General features: G+C 25.1%; 1 protein-coding gene across 3 annotated transcripts; it reads left to right on the forward strand.

The window, feature by feature from the left end:
- Positions 1–888: 888 nt before the first annotated feature.
- LOC145836021 (ADP-ribosylation factor GTPase-activating protein 3-like) lies at positions 889–12,738 on the forward strand. Of its 3 annotated transcripts, none has more exons than XM_082943809.1 (9): positions 889–985; positions 1,839–1,930; positions 4,798–4,867; positions 5,545–5,609; positions 6,326–6,445; positions 7,911–8,072; positions 9,149–9,278; positions 10,316–10,516; positions 12,339–12,738. In XM_082943809.1, exons 1-9 carry the CDS (start codon positions 932–934, stop codon positions 12,351–12,353), a joined length of 909 nt encoding a protein of 302 aa, XP_082799935.1. In that variant the 5' UTR covers positions 889–931; the 3' UTR covers positions 12,354–12,738. The 3 variants fall into 3 exon arrangements, with proteins under 3 accessions (XP_082799935.1, XP_082799934.1, XP_082799936.1); XM_082943808.1 differs by having other exon boundaries at positions 7,908–8,072; positions 12,339–12,736; XM_082943810.1 differs by having other exon boundaries at positions 7,908–8,072; positions 9,164–9,278; positions 12,339–12,735.
- The last annotated feature ends 11,332 nt before the right edge of the window (positions 12,739–24,070 follow it).

The following is a 24,070-nucleotide window of genomic DNA, read 5'->3' on the forward strand; positions in this document are numbered from 1 at the left end:
AAGTTTTTTTTTGTTTTTATTTTTACTATCACTGTTACCCCTAACCCTTACCCTTGGTCAGTAACTTTTTTTTTGAATTAATTTTTAGTTTATTTTTTTCTGTTTATTTTTTTGTTTTTTGTATTTTTTTATTCTCATGCAAAATTGTCTTTGTGCAATTTTGTTCCCTTATGCAATTTTGTGCCCTTGTGCAATTTTGGCTTTGTACAAATTTGGCTTTGTACAGTTTTGTGCACTCGTGCAATTTAGTCCCCTCATGCAATTTTATCTTTGTGCAATTTAGACCTGCTCCCAGTTATATAATTTATAACTATATAGATAGAATACAGATACCCTCTGTGTAATTTAAAAGTATTTTTTTTAGAATTTACTTAGTAGTGCAGTTCTTTAAAATATTGCTAATTTTTTTTTACTCTTTGTTATTAACTGTCTATTAAAGTTAAATTAAAGTTAAAGTTATTAAATCTTTGTGCAATTTAGACCTGCTCCCAGTTATATAATTTATAACTATAAAGATAGAATACAGATACCCTCTGTGTAATTTAAAAATATTTTTTTTAGAATTTACTTAGTAGTGCAGTTCTTTAAAATATTGCTAATTTTTTTTTACTCTTTGTTATTAACTGTCTATTAAAGTTATTTTTGTAGTTTTTTGAATGATTAAATATTTGAGATAAAAAGTTTATAGTTTTTAAAAACCTTGCCTAATTTTTCAAATGTAGATTCAGCAGTATCAGTTGTTTAGTTTAAAATGAACTTTGCTTTTATAACAAATATTTTTTGTTGATCAAGTAATCATAAATAACATGACATAATGATCAAAATATTAATGCTAATTTGTTTGGTAAAAAAAATAAGTTTGCAGTTAGTAACAAAAATAATTTGTACAGAATAATTTTTAAACAGATTTATTTTATTTAAAACATAAATCATGAACACACCAAAATCTAACATTGTCAAAAAAGGAGGTAAAAAGAAAGCTGGGGTTAGTTTATTAGAATTTTTTTTTTGAAATCTATAATGATTTTAAAGTATATAACTTACTTTTTGTTTATGAAACTATCTGATTACTAATTTACATCAACCGAAAACTGTGCAAATACTATTGAAAAATAACAAAAAGTATTTATATTAAACAAAATTTATTGTTATTTAATGTAATTGTGCTCCAACAGCTTTTTAAAAACAGTGTTCTATTTTTTTGCATAATTTCTATTTAAACATGTAACAGCATCACTAACTTGTGCTACAAGGTTCATTACTAAATTATTTTTGTGTTTTAAGTAATGATATGATTAACACTCTTCAGATGTTGATTTTTTATTTTAAATAGACCTATATACTTATGTATAGAAACAATTAAACTAATTGTCTATAAAACTTTGTTTTAATTTTTTTTTTCAAGGAATATATAAGAAATAATAAATCATCATTTTTAATAACCTGACTTTTAAAAGATTAGCAGTAATTATACATAATAAATTAAATAGTTAATAGATATTTTTTTTGAAGAAGTATAACAGATTAAGTTAACTATAAATGAAGTTACATATTCTTTTGAATGTATAAGAAATAACTTATATATGCTATAGAAGATTTATATGCATATAATCAATCAAGCTTTTTGTAGTTTCAATTTTCACCAGTAAAAGCTATTTCTTATTATACTAGTTAACAAGATCTTTTGGGAGTTTTGATAATTTCAAGTTTATAAAACAGTTATTTTCTAATATATTTTAATTTACTTTTCCACTACATTCTTTTAACATTTAGGATTACTTTTTGTAAGTAAAGCATCATTCAGATTAAAGTTATTTTAATATTAATTTTAATTTCAGCTTGGAGCCAGGAAAGTGAAAAACATAAATTTTGAGGAGTTAGAAAAGGATGCAAAGGAACAAGAAAAAACAAAAGTTTTGAAAGAAGAAAAGTAAGTGATCAATTATTTATTGTCCAAATAAGTTATTTATTTTTAACTTGTGTAAAACTTACATATTAAATGCTGGGTGCACGACAGTTCAAATTCAGACAAATCTAATTAATAATTTTTTTTTTACAGACTACACTCAAAAATAAAATATATTAAAGTAAAATTAAAAATATGTTTAACAGGGTTGCCACACACTCAGGGAAACTCAGGGAATTTTCAATTTATAGAAAATTTCAGGGAAACTCAGGGAATTTGATTCTTTTTTTTAACTCAGGGAAACTCTAGGCAGCTTTGATTTTTTCTAAAAATTTCAGGGAAATTTTAAGATTTTTTATAAAGTCTCAGGGAAATTTTTTTCTAGATCTTGAATGAGATTTACTTAATCCAGTTTCAAATTTTGTACAAAACAGTTGATTTTATTTATTTTTAAGTGCTTATTTAGAAATTTTTAAGCCTTGTGGCTAGTTCTTCAATGTTCTTAGAATTAACATTGTAGTTTTTTAATAAATGATAAAACTTTTATGGATTTATGGATTTAAAAAAAAACTCAGGGAAGATTTTTTGACCCAAAGAGTGGCAACCCTAGTCTAATTAATACCTACGGACCATTGTTTTTTACTTTGTAGAACTTTAGATATTTTTTGGGATATTGCTTAAATGTGCTACAAAATTTAGTATTTTAAAATTATTTTTAACAGTATTAATTTTTAGTTTATATTTAGTGTCATAATTTAAATTAAATAAATCTACAACCACTTTTTTATCTTTTTCAAATATTTATTACTTTATGAGATATAGCCTACAAATATTTTTTTTAAGAATTTGAGTTGTCCAAATTTGATTTTTTTTTAATAAAAACTTGAAATATTTTTTGCTTGTATGTAAGTTTCACAAAAAGCACCTACTGTGTCTACTCAATTGTTGAAGTTAGTTGAACGTTTATGCGATATACTTAAATTGTTATATGAATTTTTTGAGTACTAATTTAAAAAATTTGGAACAATACTAACTTTATAGTCTCTTTTTCATGAGTTAGTAAATTTTGTTTAACATTCGAAACTTTACTAATAAATAATGTTTAATAACAAACTTAATAATTGGAACCCAATAATTTTTTATTAGAGGTTTTAATTTTAACTAATTTTTTGTTTATTCTAAGTTTTTTAAAACATAAAGAAGATAAATATTGCATAATCATAATAACTTTAGACTTCAAATTGTTGTTGTTAGTGTATACTAGCATACATGAATTTAGAGATATACTAAAGCTTCATAATATTTATCTGGAGACGTTTTATCAGAATAATAATATTCATTTTTATGAACTGTACATATAGTATTACAATACATGTAATTCAAAAACAGTTTAAGGCTTACCCTATTTGGGTTATTTGTAAAGTTTTTAAAATATTTTTGGTATGATTTGTAAAAAAATTAAATATTGTTATTTAAGGTAAACTTTTCTTAAAAACTAGGCTAATTATTAATAAAAACTCATGTTTATAAATAATATATGCACTTTGTGTAATTTTGAAACAAGTGTATTAAAAACTCTGGCTTAATATGCTAAATTTGTCTTTGCTGTGTACATATAAATCAACATAAATTTCCCCTTAGTAGTATCAATTTGACTTAATTTAAAAGTAGAAATGAATAGCAAACAATAAATATTTAGAACATCCACATATTTTGATGCATATGGAGTTAACATTAATTTTCAAGCAAACTTTTTAACTTCATAACTTTTTTTTTGTAGCACCAAGCCTATGTTATTGTGTATTCTTAAGAAATCAAATATTTGTATATATGTATTAAATTTCATAATTATCAAAAATATGCACAGTTTTAAACCTTTTTTGTTCATTGTTAAGAATTTTGATTTAGGTTTTTTATTTGAGGACAAACTTTGATTACTAGCATCAAAATAAACTACAAAATGTATTACAAATAGTTGTAATTATTTAATTTTAATAGAATTATTTAAAAATTTAAAATATTTATTTAATTCCAATCGTTTTTTGATCATTTTTATTTTAGTTTTTCTTTAAAGCAGCTTTAAAAACTAAATAATAACTTTTCTTCAATGTTTTTTTTTTGTTTTAAAACTTTTTTAAAACTTTAAATATGTATTTTACTAATTATCAGCTTTTAAAAGGTAGAAGTTTGAAAACTACATTTAGTAATATTCACTATTTTAGTAATATTCACTATTTTATACAGTGCATATTGTAATTTTCTTATTAAATATTACTATGTCTGAAATTTTATATGCCGCATGTCAGTTAACAAGTTTTAGATGTTGTTTTTTATGCAATACAATTTAATATTTTTATTTGAACCTTTCTCTTTAAAAAGTTAAAATAAAATATCAGTTAAATTATATGGCTTGTCAAGTTTTACTTAAACTTTAGTTTTGTTAAACACATTTAAATAACTTTTTCATATAGTTTTTTATTCTCTAACGATTAAAAGCCTTAAATTTTCAGTATAATCTTTAAGTAGTTTCTTTATTGAAAACTTATAAAACAGCTATTTATTTATGCAAAAACTTCTCATATTTAAAGATCATAATCTACTAGATAACAATACAAGGCTTATGCCTAAAAATATCTTTAAAACATTTTTATCTTACTTATAGCATTACCAAAATAGCAAAAGAAGGAACTAATTATATTCTTCGATAGTGGAAACAACATATTTCGTTAATCAGTAGTTTACCACATAACATTTATATACTGTTCCTGTTCAACATTTTGTACTTTTTTAAAACTAAAAACAAATAAAATTATACTTTCTTATATTTTATTAAGGTTTTTAAGGTTTTTTCATTAAAATTTTTGCTTTAAACAAGTTATAATAACTTACAGACCGACAGAAGAGGACTTGTCGACATATTATGAAAAATTGTCAGTTGATGAAAAGAAAAGTGAATCCAAGGTAATTGAATAGTTTTTATTTTGGAACAAAATTTGTAAATTTAGTGTTTTATCAACATGAAATTGTATTTAAAAAGCAGTTCTTTAAACTCAGTGTTTATAATAAATAAAAAGTTTGGAAAAAGATTGAAGTATTTTATATTTTTCAATAACTTCTACTAAAATAAATAATCTTTATGTCTGTGTTTTAGATACAAAATAAATTTTTATAGCATGAAGTCTGCAAACTTTTATGTTTATACTCCATAGTATATCTAGTTTGTATGTTTGTTACCCTATTTTAGAATAAAAGTTTATACCTGAGTAACTAAGTAAATAACACTAATTTTTTTTAAAGAGTTTATTCAGAAAACTAGTAACAATTAGTTTTTGTAATGTATTAATAGTGCAAACTAAGCTTTTTTTAGTTTGAAACTGTTTTACACTTATGTCTTTGTATTTCATAACCACCAAAATATTTACAAAGTACGTCAATGACTTACTTTTAATCGTAAAATGATTGCTAAATTATATGAAAACAAGATTGTTAATCTACAGTAAAAAGTGTAGGAATAATTGATTAATTTTATTAAGTTACTACTAAGAACAATATTACTTCATTGGTAGACAGCAGCTTTTAAAGAAGCTACATCAGCTTATAAAAAAAAAAGAATAATTTATAACTTGTGTGTTTTTCAGTTGAAAGGAATGTCGGATAGCAAAAAGCTTCAGGCAGAAAGACTTGGCATGGCTTTTGGAAAATCGTGAGTTTAAATAGTTTAATAAAATTTTATAATTTTGATAATAGCTGATAGCTTTAATGTTCAATTTTTGATTATTCTCGGAAAAGAAACCTTTGTAAGAAAGTCATTGTTTGAAACAAAAGACATCAATGTTTATGGTCTAACAAGTTTTTCAAAATAACTTATTATAAACACATGGGTCTTACAGTTCTCATAAACAGTTAATAACAAGTTACTAATATAGCTAAGTTCAAAAGAGCAAACAAATTTACTTAAATGTTTGTACAAAACATTAAATGCGTCATGCCATATTTTCACTTTCTTAGTAAACCCACAGTCTTTGTTTATATAGATACAGTAAAAGTTTTGTAGAGCAATTCTGTTTTAAGTAAATGCAAACATGTTTAAATTGATAGTTTGAGACTGTTAAACTTCTAAAAATAAACATGCTAAATCTTAAGCATTCGAATGTTTTTTTTAATTTAAAATGAGTACTAAACTTTAAACTTTAAAAACTCAAATTACGAATCTTGTGGGGTTACTATCTTGTTTTAAAAAGTTGTTTTGTAAAAAGGAGTTCTGTTTAAATAAAATATGGTTTTTACTACCCAAAAATAGAATTTAAAAAATTGTTGTAAGTTTGTTTTAGCTTTTAGTTTCTCTTAACAAATTGTTTTAGTAAAACACATTCTTGCACAAACTTTCGAGCTGCTTCTTATCATCATATTTTAACACAGCAAAGAAGTAGGCCACTCTATGAGCATGAAGACAATTGAACAAACGAGCCCCGTCGCTTCAAATAAAAACAATCATGACAGCGACAGCGACTCTGACCACTTCTACGACGCTCTGTCCAGGTTGTTTGTATATTTGATTTAAGTTGTATTTTTAAACAGTTTTTCGCAAATGAGTTTAGGAAACTTTAGTGAAATTGACTTGCTATAATATTAACTTTCCAGTTATAAACCATTATAGTGAAACATTTTTAAAGATTTAAATATAACTATTAAAATAAAAATTAATTTAAAATTCAAAAAAATTATGTTCCCTTCAAGGTCTGAACTATTTAATAAGCAAAATGACACCAAAAAATAAAGAATTAAGACTAATTGATATCAAAAATATCCCTCTGTATAATTTAGTATATAATTTTTAGTTAACTGCATTAATATTTTTTTGTGAGTTTATCATTTAAATACATACTTTTAAATACATACTCTAAAATACATACTTTAAAATATCTTAAAATATTAAAAAAAGATATCGTTATAACCTTCACAGGGAACTAATGTTATTTTTATATAGATATGTTTGGTTGTTTTGGTAATAAGTTTTACACAAATACCTGAACACCAGGCATTGAAATATTTGTTATATGACAGTTGTTTGATTAATAATATTTCTATCTTACTAACACGTTTTGTGGTAAAAAACGTAACTTGAATAAAAATTTTTGAAGTTATCTTGTTGTTGTATCTTTAATCTAAATATCTGGTGAGCTTTGTTGGTGCTTATAATTAATAATAAATTATTTTAAAAATCTTTTGTTTTACGTTTCGAACAACACATTTTTAAGCTTGTGTTACAACCGGATACAAATTTACTTAATGCTGCTTTAATATTGATTGAAATTTTAAATTTTCTTATATTTAGTTGTTTGCTTAAAGTCAATTTTTTTCAAAGTATACGTTTGTTGTGTATAAAGCGTAAAAGAAAAAAAGTTAACCATCCTATTCTTAACTTTTTTTTAAGTTAAATTAAGATTAAAGAGTAGGCGTTGATGCTTTTTTTACTAAAACTATGAAAAAATATTTTTAAAAGTTTTCATTATTAATTAAATACTTCGACACATCACTTTCAGTAAGAATTATACATTAAATAAAAACTTTAAAACTTTTGTTTTACAACTACAAAAATATATTCTATTTGATATTTTTTAAACATCTTTAAATAGTATTATGTAGAATTTAATTTCAAAATTATTCACTTATATATTTTAAATAATGAGTAATAACCACCAAAAGTTTTCTTACATAGCATAACATTGTACTAACTATTAGTTACAATTTTATATATACAAATTTTAAATAATCCAAAAATATTCATCATAATTGTATAATCCCTGTTATAATTTTTTTAAGCAATGATTTTTAATTCATTGTGAGTAAAAAAAGGTTTTTAATTTTCATCATATTTTTACAACTTAAAGTTTTCAATCTTTCCTCTACCTATCTAATATTTGAATCTAGTACTGGTTGATTAGTGTAATATTAAGTTTTGCAATATTTTTTATTAACTAAATAGCTTTTTTTTATTCAGCAGCCGATCACGCGACAAAATAATCGAAGGTGATTGGCTGTACATTGGCGGAAAATCAAAACCGGCCAATAAGAAGGAGGAAGAGCTCACCATCGAGCCAATCAGAATGTCCCATCAGGCTCAAAGCAATATTTTCATGAAGAATCATGAATCTTCAGCTAGCAAGTTTGTGATTTTTTATTTCACATTGTACTAAGTACAGTGTTGCCACTTTACCTGAAAACCTGGAATTTGACAATTTAGGCTAAAAAAACTTGGAAAAACCTGGAATTTTTAACAATTTCAACATTTTCATTAGTAAAATTTCGATATGACATAAAAAATATATCATATAGATAAAAATATTTGTCATCATCATAATTTTTTTATTAACATTTATTGTAGCAACATTTAAAGTAGCTTTACACTATCTTTTCAATGTTCTTATATTTAACACAGTTTCTTACCTTAAATTTAACTTTAAACTGAAAGTAGACCCACAAATGTGTACTTTTAAAAACTTAGAGGAAGTTTGAAAACTTGGAAAAAAAATTGAAAAAAACGAGTGGCAACCTTGTAAGTGCTAAAAAATAAATAATTTTTTTTTGTCTTATTTTAATTTTATTGTATTGAATAAAACTTTTTTACTTAGATTGTTTTATAGTAGTTCTTTTTGTGTCATTAAAATATTCTAAAAAGTTGACACATAATTGACGTTTGTGTTGACTGTGTTTTATTATTCTGAGTATTTTAAACCTTTTTGTGGGCAAATCTTGCTAATTATAATGAAAGAAAGTAAGGTAGTTGTTTTTAACTCATCAAAAAACATTGATTAACTTATATTTCATATTATACAAGCAAGTGTGTTCATTACCGATCGCGAATCAACTTTACTTTTTGATTACCAGTGTTTGTAGAAAAAGTCAAATTGTTTATTTAATATAATATAATGAAGTAAATTGTATTTTTTGTTAAAAAAAATGTAACCACTATTTTTTCCAACAAAATGAACCGTTATTGTTTTACAACAACAAAAAGCAATCGTAAACAAATGTTAGAACTTATTTTTAATTTTATTTAAATGAACTATGACTCTTTTTTGTTTTGTTTTTTGAATTTATTCATCTTTTTTATTTACTTTTGACTGAGCAATCATATTTTTGCAATCATTTCAAATCAATTTTAACCTTATTAAAGGAAAGCTAAACTTTAATATAATACACTTACTCTAAGTGCAACTCAACATTACTGACAATATACAGATCAAGTGCGCAGAGATCAACCAAGTCTTCAGATAACAAGTCAGGTGACAAATTGCAAGGTATTGATAAAAACAGCAAGTCCATATCATCTGCGCAACTATTCCCTTCAAATAACTCCTTCCAAGACGAGGTATTGTTTTGTTTAATATTGAATTTGATTTTGTGTAAATAATTAAGTTTAAACTAAATTGTATATATCACTGTTCCATTATAACATTATCGATTAAATCCTTATATAGCCTCGACTTAAAAGTAAGTTTTTGTAAACATTTTTTAAATATTAATTTTTATAAAAATATAAATGTTAATTTTTATGGTTTTTATTTATTGTTAAATCAAACATCTTATTTTTATTACATCTTGGTTATCAGTTATTGAACTACATAAATGCGTTTTTAAGTTCCAATATTAAAAAATATATATGTATATCTTTTTTTAAATATTATTTTACAAGAATACATATTAAGTTTATTTTAATACTGCTATTAGCAACTTGAGTCTGCAATAAAAGTTGTATTTGAAATGTTTTAAAAATACTGTTTTAATTATATCTACTGAAAGTAATTGTTACTAACATTAAAATCGGATTAAGAATACTAACAACAGCACTTCTTAAAGTACCACTGGGTCAAATTTTAATGCATATATAACAAAAAATGTAAACACTAAGTTAACTCAAACACATAGTAATATCTGATTAGGAAAATTGGTTTAATTGATTAAAAAATAATAATAAACTATTTTTGAAAATGATAGAAAAAAAAAAAAAACTGAATCTAATTGGTTAGGTTCTTGCTTTAAATAGATATCAAGTAAATTGAAAGGGGTAGGTTTTCTTTTTGGTAGGTCAGATTTACTAAAAAAAGCCTTGATGACTTTGTAATTTTGAAATTTGAAAAAAAAAAGTTGTAATAAAATAAAAATTTAAATAAGTATCACTCTTTAATTTAGAAATTTATAGCGTTTTTAAAATTGATTATCATATTTTTTTTTGTCAAGCTGTTTTCAATTAAAAACATCGCCAACTAGATGTTTCTGCTTGACCTCGGGCCAGAGCCGCAAGTTTCACACTCCTTAACTAAACAGTTTTTTTAATGAATTTTAGAGCTAGTGTTTATGATACTTTTAATTAACTAAGATCTTTTGTATCTGAAGTCTCTCACACAGGCGAGGCTGCGCAACGTGGAAGGAAAGAGCGGGATATCTTCCGACGACTTCTATGGTCGAGCGAGCACGCAATCTAGCCAATCAGCGCTGAGGAACCACGTTCCGGACCTGTACGAAGTGAAGGAGGGCGTGAGGCAGGGAGTGAGGAGCGTGGCGGGAAAACTCTCCCACTACGTGGGTAAACTGCAGGACGCCATCGAGGTTTGTTTGTTGTATTTTTATATTTGTTTGTTGTATTTTAATATTGTTGTTTGTTTATTACCTTTGATTTGAGGGGCTGTAAATGTTTCTTTCAACTTAATAGACTTTTATTGTTTTACATGATACATTCATTTGTAGTTGTATTGTTTGTTTATTTTCATCATTTGTCTTTCTATTGTTTTATAAATGCTTTTAGTTGAACATGCAAAGAATTATACGCCAACAGTTTTTTTTCTCCAGTTTTTAAACAAATAATTTTATTTTGTAGAGTACGTGCATAGCTTCATTAAAAAATAAAAGTTTTTTAGCTAGAAAAATTTAAGCGTTCAGCTAAAACTTACTTTAACTTCATTCAAAGCAGTAAGTGAAAGAAATTTTAGTTGACTCATAAATTAGACATATTTATATAGTTGCTTTCTGAAATTGACAAAGGCTTGGCACACATTAAGTAAAATAAAAGAAAATACTCATTAAAATGTGAATTCTTAAACGAATGTGATTAAAAAATCTGTAAAGTTACTTTTGAAATAAACTTGTTTGTAGAAAATAATTTTATTATAGGTAGCTGTAGAATAGATTTGAAAAATGTGTAAGGATTTGAACTTTTATTAATCATTGCTAACTGTATACCACTAAAGTGTTAAAAACGAGAAGTTTAGATAAATGAACAATTGACAAAGTTTTATCATGCTTTTTGTTACTACTTAATAAAAAAATTAATAATGTAGATTTGTTTGGTTAAATATTTAAAAAGTCAAATTCTTGAAGATAAGGGAATTTTGAAAAAGCTAGTTTATTATATATCATTTCCAACTAAACAATCGATATAATTCAAATTAATTTTTCAAAGTGATTTCTATAAATAGTTTATAATTTAACTTAAATCATTACGTGTTTGCATATAGTAATTTTTATGTGAAATATACATTTGATGTACTTTTGTATACAAAATTATAATTTTTAACACTAACTTTAATTAAACTAACCTAAAGAATAATTTTTTTCAAGTAGTAATAATAGTTAAACTCATACCAAAATTTTCATTATTAAAAAAAATTTAGCTTCAAAAAACTTGAAAAAGAATCTTATTTTTCAATTTATCTTTTGCAGCTAAAAAAATCGATAAAATTCAAATAAATTTTACTGCCGTGGCATCTGTAAATAATTTAATTTTTAAAATAATTAATTTTATGTGAACTTTTACGTTTGTATACAACTTGCTAATTCTTTAACATTAATTTTGATTAAAACTAGTCTATAAAGACTGTACAGTTTATTTTGAAATATGACAGTAGTAAAATTTACGTAAATGATTTTCAGTTTATTACTGCTTAATACAAAATTCAAGTTTAACAATCTTGATTTTTCTTTTTTAAATAGTTTTATTTGTTTGTTTTTCAACTTTTTTGAACTTTTTTTTTCCGAATAAATTTACTAAGTATCACAAGTTACACGTGTTGAAGTGCAAATAAACTTTTTGTTCTCAGTTTCATTATGCGCTTTTACAACAAAGAAAATGTTTGTTCACTAAGACTTTTAATAACAATGTTATTAAAGGTTTCATATGTTAATAACCTAGTGATTTATTTTGTTTACAAGCATTTTTTTTCTGTTGAAGTTTTAAATATTAATATTATCTTACGATTTAAGATTTGAACAGTTTATTATGTTACCTATTTGTAGTTGTAATGCAAATAATGCTTAATCAACAGGTTAATGTACAAATAAAAAAAATTAAGTACATTGTCTATTAATTAACAACAAATACTAAAACTACTAAAATTAATTGTTTATTTTCTTAAAATAGTTTGTTTTCTAACAGGAAAGAAGATACTGAAAATTTTAAATTACTTTGGACTTGAAAAGTATGTTTTAATTTGTTTCAATTTATTTTGTTACTTAGCCATCCATGTATTTAGTTTTTAGTATTTGTATTTATGTTTTCTGAGTAAAAATAAAAATGTTTTTATTTGTTGATTATTGGTATTTATACTTAGGTGCATATTAGAACTATTATTTCTTATACTTGTATACAACTTTTAATTTTCTTTTAAAATTTTGAAATTTTATATTTAAAAAGTTTAAATTTAATTGAGGTTAAGTTAAGTTGAATTTTTTATTTATTTTTTTTAACTCCGTCCAGTTTTATTTTTTGTACTTATTTTTATCGCGTGCCTTTTCGATAAGACTGGTTTGTTGCTATGGTAACCAGAAGGTGTTTATGCAAATTTGTGGCAATAAACTGTATTTCTACACAAGTGTACTATGAAACAGTAAAAATAAAAATATATACTATTTGCTTGTGGTAAGTAGTCAAGTTTGATTAGACAACAAATAATAAGATGTTTTAAAGTACAAAGATTAAAGTTTTATTCTGTACAAACATTGTTTGTTTACTTATGTATATTTGGTTATTATCTTTTTTGCAAATATGTTTATTAGTTTAACATGAACTCTAAGGTTACAAGGTTTTATCAGTGTTGATAAAACTGTTACACTTACAAGTTTTTAAGTGCTAAAATAAATAGTATTTTCTTAACCAAATGTTTGAAATATTAAAGCTTTTGATATTTCAATCCTAGCTGAAATTATAAACTTGTGGTTTAAAATATGTATTTTTTTAATCAGACAACCGTTAGTTTTAAGCTTAAACATAGTTTAAAATTAACCTAATAATTTATTAACTATTTCTAAAACTACCAGTTTATGTTATGGTTGTTGTATTTTTTTATCATTAAAAAATTTGTATACACGTTTTATTAAAGTTTTATAATGGTTTAATGCTTTTATAAGTTGTGCTGAAACAGCTTTGCTAGATTTAAAAAACAACTTGTAAGTTTAGACACTTAAAACAGGGTTACCGAAAAACCTATAACTTGACAATTTAGGCAAAAAGAAACCTGGAGTTTCGAACAAAAATAACTAAAATAAATTATTTTTACAAAGTAATAAAGATTCAGTTACATACAAAATTCTATCATATAGGTAATATTTTTTTGTATCATTGAAACTTCTTTTTCTTGAGAAATAAATACTTAAAGTATTTTTACAGTACCTTTTCAACGTTATTAGACTATTTAAGTCAGCTTTTTTTTACTTTCAATTTAATTTGTTAATAAAAATGGATCAAAAAAACCTGCTCTTTGAAAATCATGAAAATATTTGGAAAACCTGGAAAAAAATATCTTTGGAAACTCTCTTAAAAGCATTTAGTTTAATAGTTTTTAAAAACATTTAATAAATACTCTTATAATTTTTGTTTTCTGTAGAGCTACCATTTGAATCGACTTCTTGTTGACATTTACTAATTTTTAAAGTCTGTAAAAATTAAATTACTTATCTGTATTATTAACATGTTAAATAAAATTACTTATGAGCACAGTAAAGCTAGTATAAGGAAATGTAGTCAGCGATTCAGAATCATCAAAAAAAAAATGTTGCTGCCCTTTTAGTTGTGACAAACTTGACATAAATAAAAAAAAAATTAATAAGCAAAAATGTAATTAAGTTTTCGTTTAACACTCACTGGGAATGAAATGAAGAGCAAGCATGAGTTAGTTTGTTGTAAAAAAGTTTTGCTAAAGTTGTTCCCAAGCAAAAATTATCAATGCGAAAATATTTGCTTGACGTGGCCCACTCTCAGTCTGAAGTATGATTTTTCAAAGTGGTCAATATTTCGCAGGTCAGTGGGTAATAGGTGGTAATTTGGCAAAGGATAGGGTGATTTAAACTTAATGGGATTGTTGTTTATTTATGGAATAAAGATATAAGCTTACTGTTAGATTTTTTAAGGTATAGATTAATGTATATAAAAATACTAAAAAAGAAATTCTATAGTAGAAACTAATAAAACGATAACAATCATTTATTGAAATAAGTATGCCAAACATTGTAAATTTATGAAAGTACTTGCACTTTGGTACTAGAGATTTGTTTTTTGAGATATAATTTTATTTTTTTTAGGTGTATCACCAATTTAATGTTTGAAAAGGTTCGGAAAGTATTCTCTCGTCGTAGGATTTCTAGTTTAATAAAGGTCTCTAACCTGTGCTGAATTGTTTGCATTTGTTTAATAAGTAGCATAACTGTAACAATAAATTTGCATAACTTTTTGCTTTATAAGCAACTATATGACAACTTTTAACAAGTTTCAGTTTACTTAAAATTAGCAAATTCAGACAAACTTTATCGCGGTTTAATAACAAAACACGACTGGCTTATCTAGACTGGTTTCAAAAATTCCACTTATACTAGTGGATTCTATTGAGCCTTGCTTATTAAACATTTAAGTTTTATTTTGATAACGTTTTATTAACAACTTATGATATCTAGCGAAGCTTAAGTCAAACATTGTTATATTTGGATCGTCTACTGAATGAAATCTAAATAAATATAAACGACATATTTATAGAATAAAACAACCAAATGCGATGTAAAAATTTTATAAAAACATAAAGAAGTTTTACGTTAGGTTGTGTGCTACTAAAAATATTTAAATTTTAGTGTTATCATTAAATAAAAACATAAATTTATCCAATTATGATCAGTCCTTAGACTACAAAAACTTTATGTTCTAGCTAAACGAATCAATGGTTAAGATTAAGGTACAACTTTTTATTTTTGTTAAATCATTTTGCTACGGTGTAAACCCTTTACAAATGTCTTATAAGGCGGCAATTGTACTTCTTATGCTAAATAATATGTCTGTATGCTTGTATGTTAAAATCACCTTACAAATTAAATTTTACTCTAAATAAATGGGAAAAAATAACGATTGTTGAAGCAACAAATGCTAAATTATATCTAAAATAACTTGTTGCATTTGCATGATCTAACCCTGTTGTTAAGTAAAAAAATAATAATATAAAAAATACTAGTAAAAATTATTAAAGTAAATTTAAATATAGACAAACACGATACAATGTAAATTTTCTATTTATAAATGGCATGAAAAAATAAACTAAAAACAATAACTTTTTACTTATTTACCTAGAATTGTTTTTTTAGCCTAAAAGGATGAAACGAGGGAATAAAAACTTGATTCTAAACACGGAAACTTTTCGTTTTTTCAAAGCAATTCTAAATAAATAAAAAATATACATTTAAAACTAGCTATTGATAGTCTAAGAAAATATTTTTTAACCTAGAAGGACTACTCCAGGTCAGAGTATGACTTTAATAAACTAACTTGCAATTTTTTGGGAGTGTTTTAAAAGTTTAAATTAAACTAAACTTAGTAGTGTTTAAACTAAACTTTTACACGGTTAGTAAAATTAAAAATCAAGTTTGTCAATACATAAAACTTTATTAATAATGTGAAACTTATTTTATATCAAGCCTTATAAAATCTAAAAAAAATGTATGTTATACTTAAAATCAATGTTTTTTTTTTCGGAGTGTTTTATACTTGTAATAAAATAAATTTCATATTTACTACAACGACTATGGTCTCATTCTCTTACGATGTATGCAAAAGTTAAGTAGTTTTTATTTCAAAAGTACTAAGAAGTTTTTAGTTTCATTTGTTTATAGATTAAAACATGTTGTATATCAATTTAATGAAAACTAACAGAAAGTTTATACGATTAAATGAAAATTTAACATTTTAAGTTTGCTCTGCAAGTAATAGCATTGTATACTAGTTTCAAGTTAAAGCTAACTAAAATAATTAAACTATTATTTACGACAAAAGCTCTTAGGGATAGCATTAAGCAATTGTTTAGATAGAAGTTTTGAAAACTTTAAAATAAAAATTACATAAGCAAAAAAACTAAATATGTTAGATCTTACAAAGCTAAAGCTTTTAATTGGAAATGTTAATACATATTGAGTTGTATAGTAAATCCCTATAAATATTTTTTTTTTGTATTTCAAGCCTTATCTTCAGTATTAACGCATGTAAACTTTTGTTATTTTTATGAAACACTTTTTCGTTAAAAGTTGTTTAAAATAAAATCATTTTATATGTCTCTAACATGCTAATACTTGTAGTCTTACTACAAAACCTATATAACAGCGTTTTTTATTTTTAAACTTTAAACCTTATGTAGTTATCTTTCATAATTTGCACTAAATAATTATTTAGAAATGTGAAACTGTAAATTTACCAACAAAGAGTAAGTTCATAAATAAATCCATCTCTCATTTAAACGACTGCAGTAAGAATATTTTCGTCGTTCTACTAAAAGAAGTTTAATACTTTTTGGTTTTTAATAAAGTTTGTCAATGATATTACAAAATAAAGTTAGATTTTTATTTTACCTTTTTCGGTTAACCCACTTCTAACGTTTAAATAAAGCAATACTGAACTGCAATGGACCAAAAATTATTATTTTTTCAACATTTCATCACACTTAAAAAAAATCTAATACACATCTCCCGACCAGCTGCAAACAGTGACGTCATCTCAGAGTACTCCGTCGTTGTAACTTTCCACCCCTCCGTCAATCTCGTCATTGAACCTCCATGCAGCGAGTCTCCTTGTCAATGCTGCTTGCTGCTTCAAACACTCGTCTACAAAGCCTTCTTGCGGCCGAATCGGGAAACCCTTTCTCGTCGCTGCTTTCACTTGAGGGTAATTCCCTGTATGGACTTCACGACTGCTTTAAATATTTTCATCAGTTCATCGTTCGCAACTCAATCATTTTTATCGGAAATTGAGTGAAAAAATTTGAAACATGACAGAAATTTTTCTTAATGAGAAGGAGTTGAAACTTTTTTGCGACTAGCTTTAAAAAGCTCAAGACGTTACCGTTTTAACTGTTTATAATCGCATGAGAGGAAAAATAAGCCCAATGGTATGTAACTTTATTGCTGAATGCAGAGTGACAATATTTTTAGCTTGACATAAAAGGCTTCAGTAAATTTAATTAAATTGAAAATTGAATGCAAATAGTGAATACTATTTGTTAAAGTTATGTAAACAAAAACATAGTTTTAGTTCAAAGGAGAATACGTTTTTATTAAAAAGAAGCAATAATAAGAAAAAAAATCAATTTTTGAACTAAATAATATCAGCAAGAAAGTAAATGGTCTTTTAAACCATTTAAAATAGAATAAATACAACACAAACATTAAAATAAAATTAACCTCTTCGAGTAACTTTGTACATTTTTATAAAGTGTTTTAAAAACTTTTAAATACATTAAGAATTATTAATTCAAACGCACTTATAGTTAAAATTAATAGAAATATAATTAATATTATTGTTTAAAAATTTTTTCTATTCTAGTATAGTTATTTATATCAGATTACTATAAAATTTTATGAAGTTCCTAGTGGAAATCATTGAAATGTTCTTTAAATATAGCACAGATTAGCACGATTACGCAGACTGTACCAATAATTTGATAATCTTCAGAACACTTTGAAAACCATACACACATTTCAACGAGAGAAATAAAAGTTACTTTAGAATAATTTGTAGACTCTATAACACCATCAGGCCCCTGATAAATATGTGAAAATACTACAGGTTCAAAACGAAGTTTTTATTTTTATTTTATGAATTTTGATAACATAATCAAACCTATCTGCTGATCTAAAACAAGGTTCCACTGACCACTCTTCTTTTTCTACATCGTAACAAAAACAAACATTAATTTTTGAATCAGGAAAGATAACAAATTTGTTTTTTAAAGACAATGTTCCAATAGGGTCCGAATGCCATGGATAGTAGGGCTGTTTGATAGATACGAACCTTTAACATGTTGAGTCATATACCTCAAATGTGTTTTTCAAAAACCCTACAGAAAACAACTTGTTCTTGGTAGCTACTAAAAAATGGCCATCTACCTTTTCCACCATACTTGGCATATACGACCATTCATCAGCTATGTGGTCATATGCTTCAACTGTGTTCGATGTTAAAAAGTCACCATTTAATCCTGCAGAAACGACAATTCTTTTTTCATATACTGTGCATGAAGCATTTGATCGTTTTTCATTCATGCTTGCTACATTTTTCCATATATGTTTGTTTGTGTCAAAATACACACATGTTGATAAATACCTATACTGTTTTTCGCCTCCAAAAAAATAAATTTTATTAATAAAACCACAAACATTGTAATATTTACACATATTTGTCAGGGACCTGATGGTGTTTTAGAGTCTACAGATTATTTTAAAATAATTTTTATTTCTCTCGTTGAAATGTGTGTATGGTTTTAAAGTTTTCTAAAGATCATCAAATCTTTAGTATTTATTGGTACAGTCTGCGTAATCGTGCTAATCTGTGCTATATTTAAAAAACATTTCAATGATTTCCACTAGGAATTTCATAAAAATTTATATTAATTTAATATACTAGTTTTGGATTAAGTTTTAAACAATAATATTAATTTTATTTTTGTTAATTTTAACTATAGGTGCGTTTGAATTAATAATTCTTAATGAATTTTAAAATTTTGAAAACACTTTATAAAAATATACAAAATTACTCGAATAGGTTAGTTTTTATTTTAATGTTTGTATTGTATTTGTTTTATTTTATACGGCTTAAAAGACCATTGAATTTATACCTGATATCATTTAGTTAAAAAATTTAATTTTTCTCGTTGTTGCTTCTTTTTAATAAAAACTTATTTTCCTTTAGACTAAAACTGTTTTTTTGTTTTTATAACTTTAACAAATAATATTCACGATTTACATTCAATTTTTGATTTATTTAAAATTACAGAAGTCTTTTATGTCAAGCTAAAAAATATATCTCTCTGCAATCAGCAATAAAGTTACATACCGTTGGGCTTATTTTTCCTCTCATGCGATTATAAGCAGTTAAAACCTTACCTTCTTGAGCTTTTTAAAGCTAGTCGTAAAAAAGTTTCAACTCCTTCTCATTAAGAAAAATTTCTGTCCTGTTTCAAGTTTTTCCACTCAATTTCCGGTGAAGATGATTGAGTTGCGAACGATGAACTTATGAACAGCTTTAAAGCAGTCTTGAAGTCCATACAGGGAATTACCCTCAAGTGAAAGAAGCGACGAGAAAGGGGTTACTCGATTCGGCAGCTAGAAGGCTTTGTAGACGAGTGTTTGAAGCAGCAAGCAACGATGACGAGGAGATTTAATGACGAGACTGAAGGAACGTGGAGAGTTACAACGACGGAGCCAGAGCTTACTAAATTTCGGAGAGCTTACTAAAGAGCCACTCTTTGAGTCAAAAAATCTTTCCTGAGTGACCAGAAACTTTCCTGAGTAACTTTAAACTTTCCTGAGTTTCCTTGAATTCCCTGAGTATGTGGCAACCCTGACTCTGAGATGACGTCACTGTTTGCAGCTGGTCCGGAGATTTGTATTAGAATTTTTTTAAGCGTGATAAAATGTTGAAACAATAATAATTTTTTGTCCATTGCAGTTCAGTATTGCTTTATTCAAACGTTTGAAGTGGGTTAACCGAAAAAGTTAAAATAAAAATCTAACTTTATTTTGTAATATCATTGACAAACTTTATTAAAAACCAAAAGTTATTAAGTTTTTTTAGTAGAACGACGAAAATATTCTTACTGCAGTCGTTTAAATGAGAGATGTATTTTTTTATGAATTTACTTTTTGTTGGTAAATTTATAGTTTCACATTTCTAGATAAATATTTAGTGCAATTTATAAACGATAATTACATAAGGTTTAAAGTTTTAAAATAAAAACGCTGTTACAGAGGTATTGTAGTAAGACTACAAGTATTAGCATTTTTAAGACATGAAAAATGATGTTGTTTTAAAAAACTAATGCAAAAGTGTTTCATAAAAATACCAAAGTTTACATGCGTTAAAATCTGAAGGTAGGCTTAAAAAAAGTATCTATAAACATTAACTATACATTTTTAGTATACATTTACAGTGTCAGTTAAGAACTTTAGCTTTGTAAAGTTTAACATACTGGGTTTTTTTTCTTATAAAATTGTTATATTAAAGTTTTCGAAACTTCTTCTTTTTAAACAATTGCTTAATGCTTTTTCTTAGAGAACTGTGTAGTAAATCATTATTATAATTTTTTTACTTAGCTTTAATTTTAAACTAGTGTACAATGTTATCATTTGCAGAGCAAAGTTGAAATGTTAAACTTTCTGTTAGTTTTTATTTATTCATATAAAATTAGTTTTAACCTATGTACAAATGAAAACAAAAGCTATTTTTATGTTTAAAAATAAATTACTTAACTTTTGCATACATCATAAGAGAATGAGGCCATAGTCCTTGCAGTAAGTACAAAATTTATTTTCGTACTAACAAACTCCAAAAAAATTTTAACAAGTTTTTAAAAATAGTATATATGGTTTTTTTAATTTTAACTATGTTACTATTACTAACTTCTGTCTGTTTATACCAAAAACAGGTTTGGTATAAAATGAGTTTAATATTAGTAGTATATTTTTATGTATAAACAAACTTAGTTTTTATAATTTGCTAACCGGGTATAATTTAGTTTAGCACTACAATTATATATTTACAACCTTTAAAGTACTCACAAAAATAGCAAGTTAGTTTACTAAAGTCATATTTATTATCATACTCTATAATCTATGTATACGAGGTTTTTATATAAATAAACATTAAGCTTATAGTTTTATTTAAACTATTAAGATCAAACAAGTGTAAAAAGTTTTATTGTAAAGGACAAACATAATTGCTTTTTTTACATATGAGCGTTACTAAAACTTATATGTTTTACTGTTCAGCTCGATTAATTGTTTAAACGTTTTCATTTAAAGAAAGTGCAAGGAAATTATTTAAAAATGTGTTTTTTCAATAGTTTTAATACAAGAAACGACATAAAGTTTTGATTTAAAAAAACTGTAGGAGTCAGAAGTTTAACTTCATTCGAGCTTCCTACTTGTTCCAACAAAAACAACTTTGTCTTCTGGAAACCCAAGTATGTTGTTACCCGCCCCATTTCTTAAAGTGCCATTATCCACCCACCATATATCCACTTCTCTTCCCAGGAGTATACAGTAATTTAACCCTCGAAAACTGTTAAATTACACTAATTTAGCTAGAACTATGATACAAATGTTATGATACAGTAAGTTGAATTTACTAAACAAAATCAGCTTTTACTGCAGCTTGAAATTTATTTTTAAACTGTATAATAACTTTTAAATTTTATAACATGTTGTATTTGGTCTATTTGTTAAATGTCTTTAAAGTTTATATTTGTTATTAGTACTTTATAAATAAAATATAATTTCAAATTTTATTTAAACTATTGCTACTGTTTTTATTCAGTTTTGATTTTAAAAAGATGCTAAGCTAAGCAGAATCTAATTAAAGTAAACGTTAAAAAATAGTAGTAAATACATATTGTTAGCGTAAGTGTAAAAATTTAGCAGTAAAAAACTGTTTTACTTTTATAGTACTTTTTTAAAAAAAAGTAAAACTTTTACATCGGTTAAATTTTAATTGTAATATTAAATTGTATAGCTTAATTTAAAAACTTCTTAGTAATCCAGCTATTTATAAAAAAACATTACTAACTACACAAAACGGTCGTGGAAGTCATGAATATTTTCCTCCTCTTTGATTTCTATTATTAGTTTGTCGATAACATTACCTTCAATTTTTTTCCTACCAGAAGAATTAACCTTATATGTTTTAATTAGAACTTTTGTTTGTCGCCGCAGTTTTGTGGCTAATACATGTAATAACTCTTCCAAATACTCAACCTACAAAAAGTTGTTTAGTATTAAAAAAAAATAATTACTTACAAGTTATTATTTTCAAAGACAAACTTGTTTTAGTTTAAGAAGATGCTTGTTTGTTATAACAACTTCGTCAACTTTATCATAGTCTTCTTCTAACGGGCCAACTTTCTTTAGAATGATGTTAAAGTCTAGAGGTGCTGTGTTTCTAACACCAATGCTGAGTGTTTTCACCGACTGTAAAAAATTGCAAGAATATATCTGTGCTAAACGCGACTTATAAAATTTTGCGAAACACTAAAAGTTTATCTTTTTTATATTAATAGATGTTTTGCATTGAAATCATCAGTAAATAATAGAAAATAAACAAAACTTGTATTTTCTTAAGATATTTTACAACTATTAAGTATTTTTTTTAGCAATAAGCTTCATGATATCTCATCACATTTAAACGTTTTGTTTATAATTCTTACTTAAATTTTTAAAATAATTTATGGAAATTATTTTCAAAACAAAACAACTAAATAATAGCTCATTTCTTATTTTAGTAAATATTATTTGAACAAAAAAATATAGTCATAAATTTACAAGTAAAAATAATGTTTTAAAAATTTGTAGTACAAAGTTTAACTTATGTAAGACTAAAAAGTTTTTGTACTTACTTTGGTTTTTAGCTGTTCATTTTCCGCTTTTAATATTTCAATCATCTGATCTACATGGATTTTTCTAACCATGACGACGTCATCGCTTGCGTCATCATTTACTTCTTCAGTTGTATAACAAACACTCCGTGACACCTTTAATTGTTTGGCCTCTGCCAGCTCAATGTTGTAAAGCGGTAATGTGGCCTCGGCTTCAGCTGTAACTTTGGCCTCGAGTTCCTTCGTTGAACAGACTATCAACGAATCGTTTACCACTTTACTGGCTTCTATCAAATTAAGATTTTTAAAGTTTTTGTTGCCAACCGCTTTCCTTATATTAAAATAGAACAATGTATACGTTTTAAGTTTATTTTCTAGTATTTTAAGGATCATTAAGCAATTCATTTTTTTTTCCATTTCGGAGTTTTCTGAAATTATACATGCTAAAATTTCAAAAAGAGACTGGAAATCTACTTTTTTATCCGACAAGTTCTGATTAATTTTGCTATTAGACATTTTAACAATAATCTGTTTTTAACCATGTACATTCATTAAACACGTGTTTGGAAAACTAATGTAAATAGGTTTTTTTAACAAACATAGAAATAAGTTGCTTAGTACTAAATAGGATAGAGGAAAACTAAATTTAATGTTTTTAACGTTGTATTAATTTCTTATTTTAAGTGTTGTTGTGCCTTTTTTAATTTAGAACCTGTTTAAATGCATTTAAAGCTTACAAAAAGTCATAAGGATCAAAAATTAATCGAATGTAAAATAAATATTTATTTTGTAGTCAAATAAAAATGTAAATTGTAAAAACTATTTTTCATCGAAAAAAGAAAAACTGCTGCATTTGCAGTTTTTCTTAATTATGTAAAATAACAATGTTTTTATTCCAAATAAAATGTACATGTATACAAAATTTTATTACAGAACTAATAAAAAGTATTTATCCCACTTTTAAACTTTATATCGTTTTTACTTAAATCTTTTTTAATATCTTAAAGTTCGCTTCAGTTAAATTTAGAATGTAATTTTTTTCTCACGACAATCACTTATTTTTGTATACTGTTATTTCAAATAAGTATACAAACTAAATAACTTTGAAGTCTCAAGACAAAAACTATTAATGTTTTAACAACTAAAAATAGCTCAAATACTTATATGCTACTATAGCTTACAAAAATACATTGCACCATTTACATTCTTACGCTTAAAACCTAAACAATATATCTAAAATTGCAAAAACTTAAACCTAGATAAAGTTCAGGTTTGTTTT

The sequence above is a fragment of the Thalia democratica genome, chromosome 5 (assembly GCF_965202585.1).
Source record: "Thalia democratica chromosome 5, ktThaDemo2.hap1.1, whole genome shotgun sequence".
In the NCBI taxonomy this organism is placed as follows: Eukaryota; Metazoa; Chordata; class Thaliacea; order Salpida; family Salpidae; genus Thalia; species Thalia democratica.